Source organism: Chrysemys picta, chromosome 2, assembly GCF_011386835.1.
Source record: "Chrysemys picta bellii isolate R12L10 chromosome 2, ASM1138683v2, whole genome shotgun sequence".
Classification (NCBI taxonomy): Eukaryota; Metazoa; Chordata; order Testudines; family Emydidae; genus Chrysemys; species Chrysemys picta.
In genome coordinates this window covers 287,688,919-287,714,788 of record NC_088792.1, presented here as the reverse complement: position 1 = coordinate 287,714,788, position 25,870 = coordinate 287,688,919, and the positions used below count along the sequence as shown (strand labels likewise).

The following is a 25,870-nucleotide window of genomic DNA, read 5'->3' as shown; positions in this document are numbered from 1 at the left end:
TTGGCCAAGATGGTCAGGAACACAATCTCATGCTCTGGGTGTCCTTAAGCCTCTGACTGAGGCTGGGACTGGACCCCAGGGGCTGGATCACTCAATAATTGCCCTGTTCTGTCCATTCCCTTTTAAACATCTGGCACCGGCCACTGTCGGAAAACAAGACATTGGGCTGCATCAGAGGTGGGTAAACTACGGCCCGTGGGCCACATGTGGCCCACGGGACCATCCTGCCCGGCCTCTGAGTCCCGGTTGGGGAGGCTAGCCCCCGGTCCCTCCCCCGCTGTCCCCTCTCCCCCACAGCCTCAGCGCGCCATGCCGCCCACGCTCTGGCCCACTGCTCCTGCTGGGCAGCGTGGCAGCGTGGCTGGCTCCGCCATGGTAAGGGGGCGGGGAGCAGTGAGTCCCGGGGGGCAGTCAGGGGACAGGGGGCGGTTGGATGGGGCGGAGGTTGGGGGGGGGGGAACAGTCAAGGAGCAGGGGGGTTGGATGGATCGGTGGTTCTGAGGGGGGCAGTCAGGGGGCGGAACATGGGAGGGCCCGGATAGGGGGTGGAGGCCAGGCTGTTTGGGGCAGCACAACCTTCCCTACTCGGCCCTCCATACAGTTTTGCAACCCTGATGTGGCCCTCGGGCCAAAAAGTTTGCCCACCCCTGGGCTAGATGGACCCCTGGTCTGACCCAGTACAGGCATTCTTATCTTTCCTCTCTCTTATCGCTAAGCCCCCACTCAAGGCAGATCTTCAGCTGGTGTAAGCTGTCCATTGGACTTCAGCCGAGCACTGACAATTTATACCAGCCGGGGATCGGCCCCTCAGCGGGCAGCCTTCAGTGCCAGCTAAATAAGATTTACCGGTGGAGACGCAGGCACAGGTTTGGCTTTTTAAACTCTTCAGTCGACTGTTACTGAATATTTATATTCTAGTAGCATCCATAAGCCTCCCTGGGTTCAGAGCCCCATCCTGCTGAGGGCCGTACGACACAGAAAAGAGACAATCCCGGACCGGCAGATCTAGCTGTCAAACTGAAGCTCCAGTTCAGAGCTGTTCATAAGTCCTAGGCTAATGTTACTTTCTCATCCACAACGTGACTTCTCTGGCAGAGCCTCACTGCACAAGCAGCAGGAAGGTCTCCGAACAAGACAGGAAACTCCAACATGCTTCTACAGGAGCGCGGTTTTACTGCTGCTGAGGTGGGCGGCGTAGATTCATAGATTCATAGACTCTAGGACTGGAAGGGACCTCGAGAGGTCATCGAGTCCAGTCCCCTGCCCGCATGGCAGGACCAAATACTGTCTAGACCATCCCTGATAGACATTATCTAACCTACTCTTAAATATCTCCAGAGACAGAGATTCCACAACCTCCCTAGGCAATTTATTCCAGTGTTTAACCACCCTGACAGTTAGGAACTTTTTCCTAATGTCCAACCTAGACCTCCCTTGCTGCAGTTTAAGTCCATTGGTTCTTGTTCTATCCTTAGAGGCTAAGGTGAACAAGTTTTCTCCCTCCTCCTTATGACACCCTTTTAAATACCTGAAAACTGCTATCATGTCCCCTCTCAGTCTTCTCTTTTCCAAACTAAACAAACCCAATTCTTTCAGCCTTCCTTCATAGGTCATGTTCTCAAGACCTTTAATCATTCTTGCTGCTCTTCTCTGGACCCTTTCCAATTTCTCCACATCTTTCTTGAAATGCGGTGCCCAGAACTGGACACAATACTCCAGCTGAGGCCTAACCAGAGCAGAGTAGAGCGGAAGAATGACTTCTCGTGTCTTGCTCACAACACACCTGTTAATACATCCCAGAATCATGTTTGCTTTTTTTGCAACAGCATCACACTGTTGACTCATATTTAGCTTGTGGTCCACTCTAACCCCTAGATCCCTTTCTGCTGTACTCCTTCCCAGACAGTCTCTTCCCATTCTGTGTGTGTGTGAAACTGATTTTTTCTTCCTAAGTGGAGCACTTTGCATTTGTCTTTGTTAAACTTCATCCTGTTTAACTCAGACCATTTCTCCAATTTGTCCAGATCATTTTGAATTATGACCCTGTCCTCCAAAGCAGTTGCAATCCCTCCCAGTTTGGTATCATCCGCAAACTTAATAAGCGTACTTTCTATGCCAATATCTAAGTCGTTAATGAAGATATTGAACAGAGCCGGTCCCAAAACAGACCCCTGCGGAACCCCACTCGTTATGCCTTTCCAGCAGGATTGGGAACCATTAATAACAACTCTCTGAGTACGGTTATCCAGCCAGTTATGCAACCACCTTATAGTAGCCCCATCTAAATTGTATTTGCCTAGTTTATCGATAAGAATATCATGCGAGACCGTATCAAATGCCTTACTAAAGTCTAGGTATACCACATCCACCGCTTCTCCCTTACCCACAAGACTCGTTATCCTATCGAAGAAAGCTATCAGATTGGTTTGACATGATTTGTTCTTTACAAATCCATGCTGGCTGTTCCCTATCACCTTACCACCATCCAAGTGTTTGCAGATGATGTCCTTAATTACTTGTTCCATTATCTTCCCTGGCACAGAAGTTAAACTAACTGGTCTGTAGTTTCCTGGGTTGTTTTTATTTCCCTTTTTATAGATGGGCACTATATTTGCCCTTGTAGGCATGCCTACAAGCCTCGTGTGACTGAGAGCCACATGGCTAGACTCACAAAGCCTGGGAGCCTTTCCATGGGCAGGACGGACTTCTGCAAAGCTGCGCAAAGAGCATCCAGGAACGACCCTCATCTCCTGGGGCAGACAGGGCCGTCCAAACAGTTACAAACGGTAGCTGCTGAGTCTCTCCTCCCCCTAACCCAAAGTTACCCCAGGGATGAAGCTGGCCTTGTATTTCAAAAGCCGGATTCCCAGCTGAATGGACTCTGCAAACACTGAAAGGCTTTAAGCTATTTTACAGCCAGCATTGTGCAGTGAGGCTTATTTCTTTTCGTCAGAATCTTTGCCAGTTTGGAAATATGCCCTGAGATCGATACAGAGACCTAGGACTAGTCGTTGCTTCTGATTTGGAAGAATCCAACATCCTTCCTTTGTCACTTCACAGCCGTGTTTTCCACTGGGGCCCACTCGGGTGTGAAATCAAGGACGGCGATAGTGCTCTGCTATTCCTGGGGCCTCCACCCAGTGCCATATCTCATCGCGGCTGAGGCCTCCCTCTTCTGGGCACTGCATGAGGAGAACAGGGCAAAGATAAGCCACAGTGAGATGGAAAGGGGCAGAGGCAACGGGGAAACCAACAGCAGCAGGAAGAAAATGAGAGCAGGTGGGTGCAGGGGAAGTAGTGAGAAAACCACCCAGAAAGCTACTCATCAGGGCTTTGATCCCTCTTGCTGCATGGAGCACGAATGGAGGGTTTGAATTGCTGCTGATCCATTGTTGGCTGAAATAAAACAACATTTCCTTTACTCCTAGGAGTGAACTATCCCCCAAACATTTGGTACTTGTAGGGAGAGTCAACAGGTCCAAGGGATAAGGTGAACCAGAGATTTTAGAGAGTGGAGACATGTTGGGCCCCATCTCCCTGCCTGTGCAGGATTGCCCGACTGCTCATTACTAGTGGTTTGTCCACACAAGATTCAACTGCCCCATGTAACAAGGTTTCCCCCCCTTCCCTTGGGAGACTGTCTCTGTGCACTCCCATCGCCAGCAAGTCCTTCTTACTGCTCACTCTCAGGGCAGGAGGACAATCTATGGCCTAGGCAGCAGGAGATCAGCGGTTCTCTTCCTCACCCTAACACAGATTCACCCTTTGACTTTAGGAGACTGACTTTGCCTCTGGGCTTGTGTCTCCCATCGGTTTAACAGGGCGAACATTCCCCTGCTGCTCTGGCTGCTGCAAGACTTTGTCATAGCAATGTAGGGCTGGAAGGGAACTCAAGAGACCATCTAGTTCATCCCCGCATGCCAGGCCAGGGCCAAGTCCATCTCACCTCCCCCCACTCCCCCACTAGATCTTCTTAACCTGTTCTTAAAAACCTCCAATGATGGGAATTTCACAACCTAACAAGATAATCTGTTCCAGTGCTTAACTATCCTTAGGGTTGGAAAGATTTTCCTAATATCTAATCTAAATCTCCCTCGCTGCAAATTAAGATGATTCCTTCGTGTCCTACCCTCAATGAACATGAAGAAAATTGATCACCGTCCACTTTGTAACAGACTTATCATGTCCCTCCTCTGTCTCCTATGCGCTCGAGTAAACACACCCAATTCCTTCAGCCTTGCCTCGCAGCTCAGGGTTTCTAAACCTTTTATCCGTTTTGTTGCTCTCCTGTGGACTCTTGCCATTGTGCCCAAACTGGACATAGTACTCAACCAACGGAGGCCTCTTCCATGCCTCTAAAGTGCTTTGAGATCCACAGATGAGTGGCGCTGGAGATGGGCAGAGCATTAGTATTAAGTATTCTTTTAATTTCATCCCATGATCATTATGGTCCCAAGGTATTTAAGTAATGTGGTATGAGAACTGGGGGCCATCACCAAGCCACCTGCCAGCAGACTCAGGGACACCCACAGCAGAAATGGAGCTGTGCCAGGGGATGGGTGATACTCCTGTATCATCACCTTTTCTAGCAACAATCAGCACCGTCAGGGCTTCCAAAGACACTTCCCATTCTCAACAAGTCTGGTCAGTTGCTCTTCAAAAATTGTCTGGGCTGACATTTCACCTGCTAAGTCTCAGGCCTATCATATGAAAATGAAAGGTCATAATCATGCCACTGAATGTGATTTGCCCAATCAAGAGCAACGATACCACAGCCAGCAGCCTGAGTTTGCGGACAGACTGAGGTGCTGCCCACAGAGGCTGCAGGTCCCAGCATGCAGTGCAGCTTCTTCATCGGAATGGAAGTCTACTCTGAGCAAACGGCTGCCTTGCATGCTGGGATCTGCAGTCCCCAGAGGCTGCACCTCTGTATTTCAGCTGAAGGATGAAACCAAGTTGATTCACCGTAGAACTTGATGGATCACATTTGATCCTGGTGCTACTCTGGTCCCACTTGCACCTCATGAACAGAAGTGTCCCCCTCGGATGCTGTCTGACTGGGTATCCCTTTGCTATGGACAATTTCTGCAGCCCTCACAGAAAGTGCAAGCACACCGGCTTTGTACAGGGGATAGAAGAGGGAGTGGGGGGAAGCACTGTTCTCTGCCAACCTGGAGGTTTGGTGCAGAGCAGCTGAGCGGCCACTTCTCAGCCCCTCGGGCACAGGCTACAGCAGCAGCTGGAGCCCGTTTGCCCTCTTCACAAGGGTTTGGGCCAGGGAATCCATCTAGTGGCTGACCCCAGGTTTACTTTTCCAGCCTGCCCCCATCATGTCTTAAAATCCCCTCCTCTGTGCTGCACAGAGAAGTGCCAAGGAGCTGAGCTCTACATTCAATGAGGATATTGATATAATAGGCATCACAGAAACGTGGTGGGATGAGGATAATCAATGGGACTCAGTAATACCAGGGTACAAAATATATCAGAAGGACAGAACAAGTCGTGCTGGTGGAGGAGTGGCATTATAGGTGAAAGAAAGTGTAGAATCAAATGAAGTAATAATCTTAAATGAACCAAACTGTACCATAGAATCTGTATGGATAGTAATTCCATGCTCGAATAATAAGAATATAGCAGTAGGGCTATATTACAGACCACCTGACCTGGATGGTGATAGTGACTGTAAAATGCTCAGGGAGATTAGAGAGGCTATAAAAATAAAAAACTCCATAATAATGGGGGATTTCAACTCTCCCCATACTGACTGGGTACAGTCACCTCAGGACGGGATGTAGAGATAAAGTTTCTTGACACCTTAAATGACTGTTCTTGGAGCAGCCAGTCCTGGAACCCACAAGGGGAGAGGCAATTCTCGATTTAGTCCTAAGTGCAGCACAGGATCAGGTCCAAGAGGTGAATATTGCTGGACTGCTTGGTAATAGCGACCATAATATAATTAAATTTAACATCCCTGTGGCAGGGAAAACACCTCAGCGGCCCAACACTGTAGCATTTCATTTCAGAAAGGGGAACTACACAAAAATGAGGAGGTTAGTGACACAGTAAGAGAACCAAAAAAAGAGCCACTGTGGCTTAACAACAAAGTAAGAGAAGCAGTGAGAGGCAAAAAGGCATCCTTTAAAAAGTGGAAGTTAAATCCTAGTGAGGAAAATAGAAAGGAGCATAAACTCTGGCAAATGAAGTGTAAAAATATAATTAGGAAGGCCAAAAAGAATGTGAAGAACAGCTAGCCAAAGACTCAAAAAGTAATAGCAAAAAAATTTTTTTAAGTACATCAGAAGTAGGAAGCCTGCTAAACAACCAGTGGGGCCACTGGACGATCGAGATGCTAAAGGCGCACTCAAGGACGATAAGGCCATTGCGGAGAAACTAAATGAATTCTTTGCATCGGTCTTCACTGTTGAGGATGTGAGGAAGAGTCCCAAACCTGAGCCATTCTTTTTAGGTGATGAATCTGAGGAACTGTCCCAGATTGAGGTGTCATTAGAGGAGGTTTTGGAACAAACTGATAAACTAAACAGTAATAAGTCACCAGGACCAGATGGGATTCACCCAAGAGTTCTGAAGGAACTCAGATGTGAAATTGCAGGACTACTAACTGTAGTCTGAAACCTATCATTTATATCAGCTTCTGTACCAAATGACTGGAGTATAGCTAATGTGACGCCAATTTTCAAAAAGGGCTCGAGAGGTGACCCCGGCAATTACAGGCCGCTAAACCTGACTTCAGTACCAGGCAAACTGGTTGAAACTATAGTCAATAACAAAATTGTCAAACACATAGATGAACATAATTTGTTGGGGAAGAGTCAACATGATTTTTGTAAAGGGAAATCATGCCGCACGAATCTACTAGAATTCTTTGAGGGGGTCAACTAGGATGACCAGATGTCCCCATTTTATAGGGACAATCTTATCCCCCACCCCCTGTCCCGATTTTTACATTTCCTGTCTGGTCAACCTAGGGTCAACAAGCATGTGGACAAGGGGGATCCAGTGGATATAGTGTACTTAGAGTTTCAGAAAGCCTTTGACAAGGTCCCTCACCAAAGGCTCTTAAGCAAAGTAAGCAGTCATGGGATAAGAGGGAAGGTCCTCTCATGGATCGGTAACTGGTTAAAAGATAGGAAACAAAGGGTAGGAATAAATGGTCAGTTTTCAGAATGGAGAGAGGTAAATAGTGGGTCCCCCAAGGGGCCGTACTAGTCCTTGTCCTATTCAACGTATTCATAAATGATCTGGAAAAAAGGGTGAACAGTGAAGGATGGAGGGCAACCAGATCAGCATAGCAGCCAAGTCCTCTGCCTCCAGCTACACCTGGGAACACTCCAATTCTCAGAGCATGGGTTTGTTCGTGTTACACAGACCCATGGCCTAGGGATATGCTGAAAGAGGAGCCTCTTGGCAAGGAGTTTGCACCCAGAATAATGCCATGTGAATCCCACTTCTGGTCTGTGTGCGCTCCACGTGGGTGGACTGCACGTATGGGCACCAGAAGCAGGATCCATACGGACAAACACGCAAACAGCCATGGTTACTGTAAGGTAAGCAGCCATTCTTTATACTACCTGGCTGTGCTTCCTGGGTGCTGGAGGGCTGCTGGCCTCTAACTGTTTATCTCAGGTGAGGCATCTAATACAAGCGTGTTCTTTGTTCACTATCTCTGACGAGGGAGATGGGAGTGTATCCAAAAATATTGAAGTGTTCCCCAACTAGTGCACGAAGAGTGATGGATAACAGATGACGTTACTGCTGCCGGAAAGAACAGCAGCACGCTGTCATCGGCTTAATGGAAGCCAGATCCTGGCCTGATTTACAGCCTGCGATTGCATGAGGGAGAAAATTACAGCCTAATCTAACCTGAAACAACACTATAACCACAAGAGAAAGGTGGGCGCAGACTCAGCTGTCATCAGCAAGAGCATAAGAATTGTCACAGGAACACCATTCTCAACCCAGATCGGCGAAGGTTACTCACCTGTAACCAAGGATCTTTGAGATGAACTCTGCACACTCACACTCCTGGGGTGCAGCCTGAACAGGGACAACTCTAGCGAGCAGCTGTTGTACTCATCACACGCCTCCCTCGCCCCTCCCCTCAGAGAATGACAAAGCGTCCCAGGGAAGAGTATAAACCGGATGTGGCGTTTCAGCCGCCTTCCTTCTACTGACCAAAGGCCTTGGGCTCGCAGGCGGACTCCGCGGTAGAGGGGAAAGGCGGGAGGAGAGTCCGTCTCGAAGAACTCCGGTGACAGGTAAGTAACCTTCATTTCTCCTTCGAGTGTCCTCTGCCCTTTCCCACTGATGGGCTAGATTAACAAGCAGCACTCGGGTCCAGGCTGATGGGACCACGGAGTCCTAATGAAATAAGGCCTGCAGGACAGCTTTGCTTCAGATCTAGATTACAAATAATGTGTCTAGAAAATGCCATAGAGACTGCCTTCAATCGAGCAGAATGTGTTTTAAGTCCCTGGGGAAAAGACATAGCCCATCAATTTATAGGATTCATTAACACAAAATCCAACCCTCTTGACAGCGTTTGCACAGGAACCGCTTTACCCTGATTCCTCTTTTCATGTGCAATACACGGTTTTAGAGACTGTCTAAATAAAAGGCTAAAGCCCTTCTAACGTCCAGTGTACATACTTTAGTCTCTCCATCCTGAGTGTGAGGTTTGGAAATGAACACTTGCAAAAGTATAGACTAGTTTTATATGCAAAAATGAGACCACGTTCAGTAAAACCTTGAGCATCTACAGAGAATTACTTTATGAAAAATAGCAAATGGCAGATCAGCCATTAACACATGTTATTCACTTCTACACCTTGCTGCAGTGATAACTATCAAAAAACACTGTCTTACCAGACAGATGGAACAATGCACAGTTTCCCAACGGTTCAAAAGGAGGTTTCATTAATGGTGAAAGGACTGTCTTCAAATTCCAAGATGGTATGGAATGTATTATTGGAGGATATAGATTATTAAGACCTTTTAAGAACTTTTTAACCACATCATAAGTAAAAACTGATTTACTCTCTGCAGGTACGTGGTATTCTGATACAGCGGAGAAGTGAACCTTCACTGAAGATAGGGAAAGACCTGTTCTCTGAAGATACAATAAATATTCTACTATATAATTAATGGGTGCTATAGCTTATATATGGATCTATCTCATAAATGGTAACCCACAATAATTTTTTTCCATTTATGACTATAATATTTTCATGTGGACTCTTCCCTTGAATTTATCAGTACATTTTGTACCTCTAATGAACAAGACTTTTCTAACAATCCCAGAGCCTTATTCCCCATGCCTTTAAATGGAGAGACTAAAGATCTGGGTGACAGAACATCCCTTGTTGCGTGAACAAGTCCTGTACTACTGTAGAGATTTGATTAACCCTCTGGACCGGTGACGTAAATCCGGGTACTATTGTTGTCTAGCCCATGTTGGTGCCATTACAATACAACAAGACAAAGCCAGGGTAATTTTATCACTATCTGAATGAGGGGAAATGGGGAAAATGCAAAAATTAGGCCTCGACCCCAATGTATTAGAAACACATCTGATATTGAGTCCCTGTCTTTTCTCACTCTGGAGCGAAGTTTCTAACAATTCCTGTTCCTGCTGGATGCAAAAAGATCTATTACAGGATTCCCCACAACCTGAAGAGGTGTGTTATTACTCGGTCTTTCAAAAGGCCATTTGTGCATCTGAGAGGTTAACCTGCTCAGGTGATCTGCAAGTGTGTTTTGTTGACCTGCCATTGGCTGAACATCTTGTTCTGTACACCAATCCCAAAGAAGCCTTGTCTCTATGCACAATCACGGAGAATGAACCCCGCCCTGTTTGTTTCGATAAGGGGCCATTGCAATCATCTAGTCTGACCTACTGTATCACGCAGGCCACACACTTCAAGCATGTGTGCCGGACGCTGGAAACACTACCCAACTTGACACACGCCTTTTAAAACCGGGATTTTTTATTCTTCAGTTCCGCCATCTGCGAACCAATGACTTACAGCTAACTGAACCTAATACTAAACTATTAACTATCTAATAAGCTAACAATCTAACTATAAAATGATTAATCAGCTAATAAGCTACAGATCAGGGAGCACCGCAGAACAGTTCCTCATCTATTCAGCTGGTTGCAGTTGCAAGGAACTGAGAGGGCTGGAGCTCCATGCCCCCTTTTATAACCTTGCCCTGGAATGTTCAACGTTCACTGAAGGGAGAGGCGAGAAAGGCATGTGAATGCTCTGACTACTGTTAGCTGAACCAACTGGAGTATCCCATTAGTGGGAATACGCAAAGAACATTCAAAGAACTGTGAAATTCACTCAGCTATTTGCCTCCACATTACCCTGCAGCAGTGAGTTCCACAGTTAGCTACATGTGGTGCATAAAAAGTATTTCCTTTTATATTTGTTAATTGGCTGCTTTTTAGAGTTCCTCCTTTTCCTTGTGGAAAGGGATGGAGAGAACAAAGAGCACTTAATGGAATCTACAACATATTTCATATATTGTACTGTATTTGTAGGTCTCCTCTTTCCAACATATATCATCCTAAATTCCTGAGGCTTATGCCTTTTCATTGCTTTGCTTCAGACTACTTCTACAGTATATATGCTTTGTCTTATAACAGGCAGAGTGATAATTATGTTTTCTTCTCAGTTCAAATATACATTTAATATTGGTTTGAGGTTTTTATTCCCTTCCAAACTGTTTATACTTTTAACCAATATTAAACTTCCTCCAGTCCCACTAGCTGATCAAGAGAGAATAAAAAAATTAAGATCTCCTGAAGGAAATTACAAGCAGCCATGAACAGTAACCATGAGACTAAATCATTTCCAAACATGGATAACCTCTGGAGGCTAATAAACACCCTTGTAGCTTACAGCTGCACATCAGACTTCCGTTCCAGCTAGGGGAGTTTGTAACAAGCTACACACACTATAAATACATGCTCCAGTACATGAAGAGGATCCCAAGTTGTACTGCCTTTAGAAAACACGGCACAAAGCCAAAGATTCTAGGGCAATGAAGGATAGCACCAGCCAAGGACTGAGGCTGTGTGTGGGCTGATCCTGCAGAACACAACTTCCATGATTTGTTGTGATCACTGGTTTTTATGATGACAAGTATCAGCTCATTGTTTCCTTGCATCTCCTCCCTCTTTGTTTTATCCACCTATTGTCAATGGGCTTTGACGGCAATATTTATTTATTTAATTTATTTATTTATTTTAAGCTCTTTGGGGCAGGGGCCATATTTTGTATCGTGTCTGTCATAATGGGGCCCTGGCCTCCAGGGGCTACTGCAATATAAACAAACAACAGATGATGCCCTACAGCAGGGATGTGAGCTTTCAGGTCTTCAGTCTCGGAGGGGTATTCTCAATTCTGAGGTGGATATACAGCCCTTTTCTAAGGGTCACCCTTTCCAGGGTAGGGTCCATCCTGTCACCCAGACAGCTCTACGGGGTCTTGTAGCCAACAATCTCAAATGTGCACAGGGAGAATGGCCAGGATTTGAGGAGGATGGGTAAGGGGTCCCTACCCTACTTCCCCAGGCCACAGAGTTCCCCTCTGCCCGGGCTCCTAGGTGTTCTGCACAGCAGAGCTTAAAGGGTGGAGCAAGGAGAACACTGGCATGCAAGCCTGCTAGGGAAGAAGGACACTCAGGCTGCAGTAGCTGCTGCAAAGTGGCCAGTGGCCACCTCAAACAGCTGCCTTAGTGATGTGAGAGGATTCATAGGATATGGAATTATCAGAGCGGCTCAGACTCATGGTCCGTCGAGCCCAGCGTCCAGTCTCTGACAGTGGTCAGCACCAGATTCTTCAGAGGACGGTGCAAGACTCCTAGCGTAGGCAGATGTAGGATCATCTGCCCTGTATGAAGATCTTATTTTAGGCCTTAGCAATTAGAGATATGGTTCAGGTTTTCAGTCAGAGGTTTTATATCCCTTCCAAAAATCTGTTAGCATCAACTCTCATTACTCCCAGGCTGGTCTTTCGAAGGTGTGCAGATGGCCTTCAAGGCTGAGGACAGAAAGATCAAATATAGTGTGATTGTTTTATATCTGGCCTCTGAGTCCCCATCCTCAAGGGAAACCTGCCCAACACCTTCAAAAGACAAGCCTGGGAGTTTAAATTAATAACTTTGCTAGATACTAAAAATCACGGACTGAATAGAGACACTGGATTATAGCTTATTTATAACAATCTATAACCCACCTAAACCCCGCCCTCAGCTTTTGTTTTCTTCCTTTTCCCTTATGACTGGAGGGGTGTTAACAGGCCACTTCATCGTGAATGGTTCTTTGAAATATGTATTAACTACTTATGCTAAATAAGCTGTCCTACCTTGATTTACCTGTGATCAACCTGAAGAAGAAGTCAAGCTTGAAAACCTGTCTCTCTCACCAACAGAAGTCGATCCAATAAACGATATTACCTCGCCCACCTTGTCTCTCTCAAATAAACGGTCAACTGGTTCCCCTTTATCCACTATTCCTTCTCTCGCACCCCCCCCCCCCCAATCTGGCTAACTTTGGCTTTGGTAGAGGAGAGAATTTAGCCTTTTAGATCTGACCAATGGTGGTGGAAGCCTCCCAGGGGGTTACTGTCTAACTCCTAGTAAATTTACTATTTTCTGGCTCATAATCTTTCAGTACTCATAAGCACAGATCTGCTCTCAATGCATCACTTTTATGTGCATATATATATTGGTGTCAGAGGAACTGGCTGCTTGAAAACCTGCCAGGGATAATTCATGACTGAAGCCTGGCTCCTAAGATTCCCTGCAGCTCAGTGGCCTGTGTCCTATTGGCTGCCTCTAGGTTACTCTCCCGTTAGAGACTGATGGAGGATCCTTGGCAATTCCAGCTTCTTAAAATAAAACTGTTCAGGTTAAGGGCTCTGGGGCCTGGGATGGGAGAGGCAGAGCTACAGTTAGATTATTACAGACCTGTAATAGCCCTGAGCTGTCAAACCCACATGGAAACGCTCTCTGCCATTTCACCAGCGATCACACCCCAGATGTCCCGCTACGGTAGCATTGTCAAGGGGAAGCTAAGCACTGTAAGGAGGCGGCTATTTATGTGCCGAATAACAAGGGCACAGTGCAATCTAATTATCACATTGGCAAAGGCACCATATGGAGCTGGGGGACAGGTTGTCAGAGAGGCTGGAGCTGGAGGATTTTGAGGCACTTTTGGTAGCGTATACCCCTCTCCTCCTCTCTCCATGCCTGCTGGGACCAATGTGCATCCTGCCCCCATCTTTGCACGAGCTTCTGAATGTGATGATGAAGATGTGATTACATATGCTCCATACCAGGAGGCTCAATTCCCCCACTGGGACCCAGGACTAATCAATCTCTTCTTCTTTTATGTATTGATATTTCTGTCCCCCTAATATATACTGTACAAAAAGAATGGGGTTTTAAACAAGCACCGAGTTTATCCTTATTGCTTAACTAAATCAAGTGGACAGTGAGTTACTCAATACACCACCAATGTCCTTATTGCTTAGCAACTTTCATCTCTTCACAAGCATGGAGAACATCTAATTGCGTGGGCCTCTGCGCTCTAGGTTAGCTTTATCCACGCCGCAGAGCTTACAGCAAACAAGGCTCGAGGCTGCCTGGCCGGTTAAGCATAGAAAGTTCAAGATACGGCAGTTCTGAAAATAATGTAAGCATAAACTTTTTGGACTTTTTGGAGGCCTCTTTCTCCAGCTCAGCCAACAGAGGAGGATTGGGGGCTGCTTGGGTTTTCCATTTAGGGTCTTGACAATGGAGCTCAAAGAATCACTTATGGTTCTCAAGAAGTTCACAAGTCTGATCAGAATTCTTTGTGTTCTGCCTGGCCCCAGGTACAATAAGCGGAGTGCTGATCACACAGGTGCTTCCAGACACAGGTAAAGTAGCATGGGAACACTGGATAAATAGTCTAGAGCCACCAGGCCCCTCCTCCACCCCTCCTAGCAGCCAGACAGGGGTTGGGATGGGAGGGAAAGGGGGAAGAAGATTCTAGAACACCCTGGGCCAAAAACTAACCACAGACACATCCAGCCGTGGCAATGTTTTCATTGCAACAATAGTATGTGATGACAATGAATGATGTCGCTGCAATATCATGGCCTAGGCATACCAGTGTCAAGCCATGACTTTTGTGGCTCTCTATGACTAGACTCACTGAGAGCAGCTCTCTGGCTCTGGTCTGCTAGTGGGAGAATTGCACCCCCGGAGAGGTGAAGGCATGAGGTCTGACACCTCAGAGAGGGGTCAGAGGTGCAGCGAGCCCTGTAACCAGAACAGTACTGACCTAGAATATTCATCTCCGCTCGTTCCTTGCTCCCCTATTTCCCAGCAGAACGTAGGATTCCAGCTGGAGAATTGCATCTTAGGGGATAGCTACCTATCATCTTGTCTTCTGCCTTTGCAAGGCAGCAAGAGATTTGTTGAATTAGTAGCAGAGCCTGTCCTATCAGAAATGAAAGCGAGAGCCACGCATGGATGGTGCAAGGATAATGTCTAGTTAAGGACACATCACACGATAGCATATTTCACGCATGATCCTGGCATTTGGCGAGTAGGGGAGGCAAAGAAACAGGGAAGCAGAAGCGGCAGCTTGCCCGTCTCTCTTTATAACTGGACCAATCACAGTCGGCCTGAGAGGAGACAGCGTGGTAAGAGGCACATCCAGAGACTTTAAGCTGCAAAAGCTTCTTCCAACTTATGCTGAACACCAACAGCACCCAAAAAGGCAGATTCAGCACATCACAGGGCAGGTGAGACCCAGAAAGGAGTGGACCATCCATCACCTTCCATATAGTACATATTAACCTGTCCTTTTCTCATTGCTGATGGCCCCCTCCCAAGGCACTCACTCCATGTGACCACCTAACTGGATGTCTCCAGAGGCCTGGAAATCGGTGCAATCAACTGGGGGATCCCAATGATTTGAATGGTAGACATGCAGGACGTAGGCTAAGGAAAGGCAGGTTATCTGGGCAGTTGGGTACCTGTGGACGAACACATGCTATGATATAAATCTTTCTTTGCTAACAGAAATCTGAGAACTGCTGTAAGATCCAGACACTGAAGAGGTCCCACGTAAGTTACGAACCAGTCAGTATGCATTCTTTTTCCACCTTATAAGGTTGATGCCTTCCTCTAGCACGTTAACAGGCATCTGCATGTGGACAGTGAGGTGACTGCACAGGCCTAGGTTAGGGTTACCATACGTCCTCTTTTTCCCGGACATGTCCGGCTTTTCGGCAGTCAAACCCCCGTCCGGGGGGAATTGCCAAAAAGCCGAACATGTCCGGGAAAATGGCAGCTCTGCTCCTCCGCTGACTCTTTGGCTCTGTTTAAGAGCCGAGCTGCCCAAGCGCTATGGGCTTCAGGCAGCCCCCTTGCCTCCGGACCCCAGCCGCCGGCCGGGCACTTCCCCTCCTGGGCTCCGGCGGCGCAGGGTCCGGAGGCATGGGGGCTGCCCGAAGCCGGTAGCGCTCGGGCAGCTCGGCTCTTAAACAGAGCCGAAGAGTCAGGGGGGGAGCAGAGCCTCCGGCCGCGGCGGCTCTGCTCCTCCCCGACTCTTCGGCTCTGTTTAAGAGCCGAGTGCTACCGGCTTCGGGCAGCCCCTGTGCCTCCGGACCCTGCGCCGCCGGAGCCCGGGAGGGGAAGTGCCCGGCTGGGGGCGCAGGGTCCGGAGGCATAGGGGCTGCCCAAAGCCCGAGTGCTACCGGCTTCACGGTTTGCCGGGCAGCCTCCAGACCCTGCGCCCCCGGCTGGGCGCTTCCCCTCCCGGGCTCCAGCTGCGCTGGGGAAGCGCCGGCCGGGGGCGCAGGGTCTGGGGGCTGCCCGGCAAACCGTGAAGCCGGTAGCGCTCGGGCAGCCCTTTCCGCATGGCTGGGAGTGGGAGGGAGGAGGAGGCGGAGTTAAGGTGGGAAGGGGCGGACTTGGGGCGGGGCTAGGGATGGGGAAATGGGCGGGGCCAGGGCCCGTGGAGGGTCCTCTTTTTTTATTTATTAGATATGGTAACCCTAGCCTAGGTAGATCTGTGGCCGTGAAACTGGGCCGGCACACACCAGGGGTGAGCGAGCAGTTTGGACGTGAGACTTAGGCAGCTACCTGCAAAAACATGGCTGTATGTTTCTTACACAACTCTGGGCAAAGATTCACTTTCATTGCTCTGTATTTATTATTGGTTCAGCTGGCTGGAAGTAGAGGCACTTGGATCGACAGTTTAGAGGGTTATCTAGTTTTACTGCAGAAACCCAGTAGCTCCAGGGAATGAAAGTTATATTGGCCCTGGTCTTACCCATCAGTCCTGAACCAGCAGCCACACTAGCTCCCTGTTTATATGGTCCCCATGAAAGCATATGACAATTGCCAAACTGAGGAACCAGTGACAGTTTTTAAAGGTCCAATATCTCAAACCACTAGGGCAGTATTTCATATTCTTGGAGACACAATCCCAGGTATCTGAGGGATAAACCCTTTGGAAAATAGAGCAAGATGGAAATCACAGATATGATTCTCCTTTAAAGTCCTTGATATCACATCTTGAAAGGGCTAGTAACACGGACAGGACCAATATAGCTACTATCAGGACCAGTACCATTTTCTGTGCATTGGTGCTAGACATGCGATCAGAAAAATATTTCTCTCCCCCGTTCTGTAGCTTCAATGGAAATACTATATTGTAATTTCTTGGAACAATTATCTGAAGATATCCTTATGCTGACAACTGTAACTCTACAATAGCCGGGACTATTTTTCCTCTTTGGCTAGCCATGGTGTCAACTTGTGCACTAGACCTACTGACATCTATGGGTCCTTGGGCTAGAAGGTGGTCTGCAAAGGGAGAGATGAGTGTGCACCATTTTCTGCATCTTCAGAATGCTTAAGGAGGACTGGAAGAGAGGTTTTCCCCCCCCCCCCCAAAGTCCCTTTTGAGTAGTGATTTTATTTTAATAATATATATGCTGGGAATATTAAATCTAGTCCTTCTGGTTTTATTGGAGGTCTCCTTGGAGGACTAGAGAGCTAGAGTGGGAGCTTTCTCAGCTCTTAATTGAAGGGGCAGGGTGCTGAATCTCTAAACAAAATATTTACTTTTAATATGGTGTTTAACTCAGACAAAACCCCAAGAATATTTGAAAGAGCTTGACTATACTCTGTGCCTGTCCCACAAAGGATCATATCTGAAGACTTAGGCCCAGATCCTCAAAGATATTTAAGCTCCTAATTGGACCTTAGTTCCCTAAAACCCCCACTTTGGTGGCACTGAGATAATCCTGTTGGTTCTCTAGCCAGCTATAAAAACAACGAGGAATCTGGTGGCACCTTAAAGACTAACAGTTTTATTTGGGCATAAGCTTTCGTGGATAAAAAACCCCTTCTTCAGATGCATGGAGTGAAAATTACAGATACAGGCATAAATATATATTGGCACATGAAGAGAAGGGAGTTAGGCACATGAAGAAAAGGTAACTCCTTTCTCTTCATGTGCCAATATATATGGCACATGGAGAAGGGGGTTTTTACCCACGAAAGCTTATGCCCAAATAAAACTGTTAGTCTTTAAGGTGTCACCAGACTCCTCGTTGTTTCTGTGGATACAGACTAACACGGCTACCCCTCTGATACAGTACTTGGTAACCATCTATGGAATCCTCCAGGAAAGATAAGGTAGAGAAGACTTCAAGGGACAGATTTTCAGAAGTGCTCAGCGCCCACCTGCTCCCTCTGAGAACACTGGAAGTTGGTTGAAATCCAGCCCATCTCATTCAAGGATCTAAACGAAAGCTGAGCTCTTTTGAAAACCTAGCGAAGTACAGTATTTAGGGGCCTCCATGGCACCCATTGAGTGCTGAGCTCTTTTAGGAAGCTGGCACCCCATTTCTAGCCCAAACAAACAAGCAGAAAATAGCAGCTCTTGAAAACACCTTTCAGGCCCTTCATCATGGATCAAGAAGCAATAAAAAGAGCACACGACCACGATTTTTCTTCCTTGTAGAACTGACCTGCAAAGAGATGCTGTCAAGGGTGGTGATGGGCTCAGACATGACTCATCATTTCTCTTCAGTCTCTTTGCAAGCCCTATGCATTTATTCATACAGAGTTTTTCTTCTCTCAGAAGAAAAAGCTTTAATGCTTTTCTTTCTTTACAGACAAATCAATCGCAGCAGCCCAGCACTCTCAGCAACCCTACAACAAACCAGTGTGTAGGCACAAAGGTGAAACACAGCAGTCCTGCTTCCAGCTCCAAAGATCAGCATCAGCAAAAGAAAGGGTTTTCAGAACCATGGAAAATACTCAAGCAGAAATCTTTTCACAGTTCTAAAAACAGCCAGAAAATACACACTGGCTACAATTAAGTCCACATTTTCCAGCTGTTTTTTCCCTACAAGATGAGAACTTGGGTTGATTTTCAATTTTCCCCCCAAGACCAGATAATTCTGGAGGGATTCTTTTAAATGCATCCCCCTTATTCTGCCATCAGTGTTTGTATAAGAGCCACATCTAGAGACCCCAGTCTAGGTCTGGGCCCACTGTGGGCTGGGCATTGCACGGACACACAGTGAGAGAATGCCTTTGTCCCAGAGAGCTTACAGTTTACACAGACAGAGTGGGAAGTATTGTGTCAGTCTTACAGATGGGAACTGAAGGCCAAGGAGGTTAAGTGACTTGCCCAGGGTCTCACAGGGAGTCTGTGGCCTAGCTGGGAACTGAACCTAGAGTTCCCGAGTGCTACTCATTCTCTCAAAGCTCTATTTGCTTGGATAGATTTTCACAGGACACCATAACCACCCACTCTATCAGCTGGTTCAGACGGACCGCCACCCACAAAATCCAAGTCAGCCAGGATAAACTCCCCAAGCTCCACTCCCTCACACATGAACCTTGGAGTCTGTTTGAAAACCACGCCCACCAAATCTCAGAACACAATAACAAGGGGACATTCAGTGGAATTCAGAAGGTGACACATTCAAAACCAACAAAAAGGAAATATTTTTCCACATGCATAATCAGACTGTGGAACTCAACGCCACATGATGTCATTGTGCCCGAAAACTTAGCAAGATTCAAAAAGGGACTAGATATTTATCTGTATAGCTAGATTATCCAGAGTCATAGCTAATGCCAGCAGAGTTTTTGGAAGGGATATTAAACCTCCTGCTTTGGAATTTAAGCCAATCTCTGACTATTAGGGACGAAAAGAAAGACCTAACGTGGGAAGGCAGGTTACCCCACATCTACCTACTGCGGGGTTTCTTGTACTGTCCTCTGAAGCACGTAGTCCTGCCCACTGTCACACACAGGACCCTGGACTACATGGACCTCAGGTCTCATCAAGTGTGGCAAATCCTACAAGGGCTTTGCTGGGCCAGGTGGGACAGTGAGTTGAGGAATGTGCCCTGCCACCAAACTAGGAGGCTATTAGCAACCCAAAAGGTGAAAGCTGCCATGATACCTGCTGGGTAGAGAGATGTCTCAGGTAGCCAGGCCCAGCCTGTTTAGAACTGCATACAATATGTCAAAGGCCAATCCCTTTGATTCTCCCTGGGCACCGGTACCCATTGGCCAGCACAGACCATTCAGCCCCACAGGGATGTGCTGTCACTATGAAGCTCCATTGAATAATATAAATTTCCAAAAGGTCTGCAGGTGCAGATGCCGCTGAGGTCACAGTCAGAGTCTAATCTGGAGGTGCCAATGGCACGGATCAGTGTAGCCAGGTCCTGCATGTGAAAAGACAGGTGCAACCTCTCGCCACGTGCAGCTGGAAATAGCGCTTTCACCACAGCAGTTCCCTGAGCATTCAAGGATCCAACCCAGCCCTCACAGTAACAGATGGGGGGTCCACCCAGGCAGGGGAGGGGGCGGATATAGATCTCCACGATTTCTAAGGGGAATGCTACTTTGCACTTCCTTAGTGCCTGTCATACAAGGTTCTTAAGTGTGTTACCGGGACCAGTGCTGGATGTGTTCTGAATCAGGATTTCCTTTCCTACATGCTTTATGGTTTCCCTTTACTCTTTATAGAAACTCTGCCATGAAGATCCTTGTGTCTGGCTCACCAGCGCAGTGAAATGGGGCAGTCTCGCTCGGACCGTGATCCGGAGTGTCTCAGGAGTGGTTATTTAGTGCTAGATCCTGCACCCAATGAGGTCAATGGCGACTTTTCCACTGGTTTCAGTGGGAGCAGAATCAGCCCCTTGGCCAATTAAAAGCCTTAGGCTTGGTCTACACTAAACCCCCAAATCGAACTAAGGTACGCAACTTCAGCTACGTGAATAACGTAGCTGAAGTCGACGTACCTTAGTTCGAACTTACCGCGGTCCACACCCGGCAGGCAGGCTCCCCCGTCGACTCCGCGTACTCCTCGCGGCGAGCAGGATTACCGGAGTCGACGGGGAGCACTTCTGAGTTCGATTTATCGCGTCCAGATTAGACGCGATAAATCGAACCCAGAAGTTCGATTGCCTGCCGCCGAACCAGCGCGTAAGTATAGACAAGCCCTTAGGCGTTGCCTTCCTGGCGCTGGAGATCTCTGTGCAGAGTGGCTTCCCTCCACCCTTAGAGAACAGTAGGGAGGAGTCTGGAAATCCCAAGGAAGCTGTTAAGGCCCCTGCCGCAGCCTCCTGGCTAGCAGCCGCTAAGAGGCAGGCAGCACTCCTTACTCCCACTTACGCAGTCTTCACCAGGCAGCAGCTTCTGTCTGACGAGCCAAGTGCTCTCCCCATCCTGCCTTCCTTGTCGTGAGCTGACAGCAAATTGTGCTGCTGGCTTCAGAGCAGCTTCCCTTTACACTCAATACAAAAATCATCATCATCATCCAGGACCCAGGTGGGGAGAATCGATGACCGCAAAGTTCACAGGCCCCTTTTTATTGGCACACCGGCTCCCTGCCTGGCAGGAGCGCCAGGGCATGCCCATACACCTCAGGCCCAGGGCTATACTTAAGCAAGGAAGTCAATGCGAGCCGAGCGGAGCAGCTGGAGCCTGACAGCCGCTCACTCCCTTCAGTTAATCCTGCTGCAGAGTGACAGCAGGTGGAGTATTTTACAGAGCAGGAGAATAAAACCAGAGGCCTCTATCAGCAGTACATAAAGCAGAGCTGGGCCTTCTGCGGAGCCACGGTCTAGGCCAGTCATTCGCATGGCAGCAGCTACTTTGCATGTGATCATGTGGGGGTGCCCGGCTGGAGTCCTGAGTGGGCTCTGGCTGTTACCCGAACCGTGATCAAACCCTGGGAAAGGATACGCTGAGGCACATCCCTGCATTGACTCCCAGGGATCCGCGGGGCTTGGATGGAAACCTCTCACGTGCCTTTCACAGGGGATCCGTGCAGCGCTGTACTCTGCCACCGCCCATTTGAACTGACAGGCCTAGCAAAGGCTGTGTTAGATCTGAATCAGGTGGGAACCCTGATGGATACCATGCAGCTACAACCTCACGGTACGTGCTGCATTGGGAGTAAATGAGTGTGGGGTAACACTTACACCTTACAGCGTGCGTGGTACGCCAGGAAGCAGTGTGATGCCCAGCCCCCGCAGTGATGGGCACCTTAGATCAGACAGCCAAACCCTGCCCTGCTGTATTACCTGAGATGGATGCAGGTAGGGCTCTGGAGAAGCCAGGTTGGTCTGCACAGACACACTCTTCTCCAGCAGGATCTGAGGGAACCCCAACTTCTCAAAGGTATTCCTCTTCCAGTGCTTGCTCTCCTGCTGGGCCAGGGCCTCATCCTCGCTGAAGGCCCGCACCACGGGGCCGGGCATAGGTAAAGGCAAGGCGCCATCGCTCTCATAGCCTGAGCCGTCCTTCTGGGAATCCCAGCTGCTCCGCTGCTTCATGTGGTAGTGAGCCTGCTGCGCCTCCCATGCCAGCCGGGCCTGGGCCAGGAAGGGCTCCGGGAAGCCCCGCACTGCCTCAGCCTCAATGGATTTGCTCTCTGTGCGGTTCATCTGGGGCCTGTAAGTGCCGGGCATGGGCCTCTCCTCTGCCATCAGCGGCTCGTTGAGCGCCTCCCGATCCCCCGAGCCATCCGTCGAGGAGGTGTTGGGGTCGTGGGACAGGGAGGGCTTCCTGCTTTTCCTTTTCCTGGTGCTCGGTGAGTACCCTGTAGAAGACATGGTGTCCTGCTGACTGGACCATGACATGGAGTCTTCCCCTTGGGAGGCCTGGTTCACCGGCTGGCTGTGTCGGAAGTCAGCCCCTTCCATGCTGCTGTAGTCCCCAGACTTGATCTCCAGGCGCTGGTCCCTCACCAGGCAGGGGCTGTGTTGCAGTGAGTACGAGCCACCTATGGGGTTGGGGGAGTATTTGTGTCGCAGGCCCGTTTTCAGCTTGGGGCTGGAACCGGACTGCTCCACGTAAACCAGCTGCCTTACATACTCCTTGCCTGCAGGGCTGTACTCCAGACTCATGAACCGCTCAGGGCATTTCTGTTTGGTCAGCACCAGCTGCTGGTAGGGGGAGTTGGGGCCTTGCTTGGGCGACTGCAAGAACGGGTGGGGTTTGCGGATGGGCGATTTCTGCGGGGAGCCCGCCTTGTAGTTGCCGCTGGCTTCATACTGCATGTCCACCGGGGGCTCGTCATAGATGGTGGCCTGGTACTCCATGGGGGGCTCCTCGTACAAGGGGGGCTCGTAGGCGTAGCGAGGAGAAGATGGCTGGGACTCACTCGAATGCTTCCGGTGCTGGGACTGGAGCGGGGAGCAGAATGAATCCCCCCGACCGAGCAGCGGGGAGCAGCTGCCCATGTGGTCAGCCCTTTTCAAGAAGGGAGACTGCTTCCTCTCAGGGAAGAAGACGGAGTTGTCAGTGTCAGGGGCAAACGTCTGCAGGTTCGGGGACTGCTGGCCCCCTGACGGCCTCCGTGAGCGGGTCCCCTGCTGGTTGTCGGTGGTGTAGCCGTTGCCCTGGTGCATGAGGAAGCTCGGCTCGCGGTCCGTCACCTTGATCAGCATGCGCTCCTTGGTGCCGGTGTTCCATCGCAGGGAGGACGTCCTGTGCGAGGCAGAGAACACACAAGCCATCGTCAGAAAGGAGGGGCAGGGGGAGTGGGGTGTTTTCATGCAAAGAAGAAAGAGCATTTGCCTGAGAATTTTTATACTGTGTTAGGTTTCCAAAAGATACCCACTTCCACCTCCCAGGGGCACGTACACTAGCATAAGCAGGTGGCATCCCCACCCTGCCCCCAACACAGACATACACACTGGAGAACATCCACATTTAGTTCCTTCCAAATATAAACCGCAGCCCAAGTTTCCTGAGTTAAGTTGTTCCTAGAGTTTTTCCCTGCAGGACCTCCTGTGTCTCTACCTAGTTCCTTCTGCCTTAGAAACTCTTAACCCTTTTACGCACCCGAGTTGGAGGTGATAGGAGCCATTTGGGCTGGGTGCCCAGGTGAGTTAGCAGAAGAGCTCTGAATTTCTGTGCAGTGTTCTAAGCACCTGGCTCTCCATCACAATTATTTAACACATTCCATTTGCACAGAAACAAAGGTGTTCCCAGAAGGTGGCCAACCTTACCCCACTCCCCCAGCAAGAGTGATGGGCCTAGCCCAGCTGTTGAGACATTAAAGTCAGCCTCTGCCAAGATCCTTGAGGGTGGCAAGCTCCTGGTTAACACCCTCCATTGAGATCACTTGGCACTGTTCCCCAGACAATTAACTCTAGGGAGCCTCTCAACTGCTGCTGGGACACACGCAGAGAAAGCCTCATCTCTCAGCTACAGCACACATGGCCCAAACTGCTTTGGTGGATTTAACATAACTAGTTCAAGTAGCAACCAAAACAGAACCATATGGAACCATTTAACCCAAGGAAGGTCACAGATCAAAGGCTATGAGAGCCCGGACTGGGTTTATAGGTGCCTTGCGATGGTAGGGTTACTATATTTCAACAATCAAAAAAGAGGACACGGGGTGCAGCCCTAGCCCCGCCCCCTCCCACTTCCCACCCCCCTCAGAATCTCCCTACCTGTCCCCACCCAACTGCCCCCAGGACCCCACCCCCTATCCAAGTCTCCCTGCTCCCTGTCCCCTGACTGCCCCAACCGCTCTCTACACCCCCTTCTCCTGACAGCCCCTCCCAGAACCCCTGACCAATCTAACCCCCCGTTCCCTGTCCCTTGCCTGCCCCAACCGCTCTCTACACCCCCTTCTCCTGACAGCCCACCCAGAACCCCCGACCAATCTAACCCCCCCGTTCCCTGTCCCTGACCTGCCCCAACCGCTCTCTACACCTCCTTCTCCTGACAGCCCCCCCAGAACCCCTGACCAATCTAACCCCCAGTTCCCTGTCCCTTGCCTGCCCCAACCGCTCTCTACACCCCGTTCTCCTGACAGCCCCCCCCCGAACCTCCGACCAATCTAAGCCCCCCGTTCCGTCCCTTGCCTGCCCCAACCGCTCTCTACACCCCCTTCTCCTGACAGCCCCCCCCAGAACCCCTGACCAATCTAACCCCCCCCGTTCCCTGTCCCTTGCCTGCCCCAACCGCTCTCTACACCCCCTTCTCCTGACAGCCCCCCCAGAACCCCTGACCAATCTAACCCCCCCCGTTCCCTGTCCCTGGCCTGCCCCAACCGCTCTCTACACCCCCTTCTCCTGACAGCCCCCCCAGAACCCCCGACCAATCTAACCCCCCCCGTTCCCTGTCCCTTGCCTGCCCCAACCGCTCTCTACACCCCCTTCTCCTGACAGCCCTCCCCAGAACCCCTGACCAATCTAACCCCCCCGTTCCCTGTCCCTTGCCTGCCCCAACCGCTCTCTACACCCCCTTCTCCTGACAGCCCCCCCCAGAACCCCTGACCAATCTAACCCCCCCGTTCCCTGTCCCTTGCCTGCCCCAACCGCTCTCTACACCCCCTTCTCCTGACAGCCCCCCCCAGAACCCCTGACCAATCTAACCCCCAGTTCCCTGTCCCTTGCCTGCCCCAACCGCTCTCTACACCCCCTTCTCCTGACAGCCCCCCCAGAACCCCCGACCAATCTAACCCCCCCGTTCCCTGTCCCTTGCCTGCCCCAACCGCTCTCTACACCCCCTTCTCCTGACAGCCCACCCAGAACCCCCGACCAATCTAACCCCCCCGTTCCCTGTCCCTTGCCTGCCCCAACCGCTCTCTACACCCCCTTCTCCTGACAGCCCCCCCAGAACCCCCGACCAATCTAACCCCCCCGTTCCCTGTCCCTTGCCTGCCCCAACCGCTCTCTACACCCCCTTCTCCTGACAGCCCCCCCAGAACCCCCGACCAATCTAATGCCCCCGTTCCCTGTCCCTTGCCTGCCCCAACCACTCTCTACACCCCCTTCTCCTGACAGCCCCCCCAGAACCCCCGACCAATCTAACCCCCCGTTCCCTGTCCCTTGCCTGCCCCAACCGCTCTCTACACCCCCTTCTCCTGACAGCCCCCCCCAGAACCCCCGACCAATCTAACCCCCCGTTCCCTGTCCCTTGCCTGCCCCAACCGCTCTCTACACCCCCTTCTCCTGACAGCCCCCCCCAGAACCCCCGACCAATCTAACCCCCCCGTTCCCTGTCCCTTGCCTGCCCCAACCGCTCTCTACATCCCCTTCTCCTGACAGCCTCCCCCCCCAAACCCCCTACCAATCTAACCCCCCCGTTCCCTGTCCCTTGCCTGCTCCCTCCCCCCCCCCAGGCCGAGGGAGAGCTGCGAGCTCCACGTGCAGCCAAACACTGGGGCGCTGCTCTGCAGGGGAGGAGGGAGCGGGGGAGGGGGAGGGACTCTGGTTGCTAGAGGCCCCAGTGGCTGCAAGCGGCTTTCAATCAGGCCCAGCCGTCCAATCAGCCACGCCGC

The 25,870-nt window shown here is 49.9% G+C and overlaps 1 protein-coding gene across 9 annotated transcripts in view; it reads right to left on the bottom strand.

Annotated features, from left to right (window-relative positions):
• The window catches only part of ARHGAP39 (Rho GTPase activating protein 39), a 395,325-nt gene that overhangs the window by 142,617 nt on the left and 226,838 nt on the right, over positions 1-25,870 (bottom strand). For all 9 annotated transcript variants that reach the window (XM_065586365.1, XM_065586367.1, XM_065586366.1 and 6 more), the window contains one exon: positions 21,651-23,058. In XM_065586365.1, coding sequence (XP_065442437.1) covers positions 21,651-23,058 — 1,408 coding nt within the window. The remainder of the gene's footprint in view (positions 1-21,650; positions 23,059-25,870) is intronic.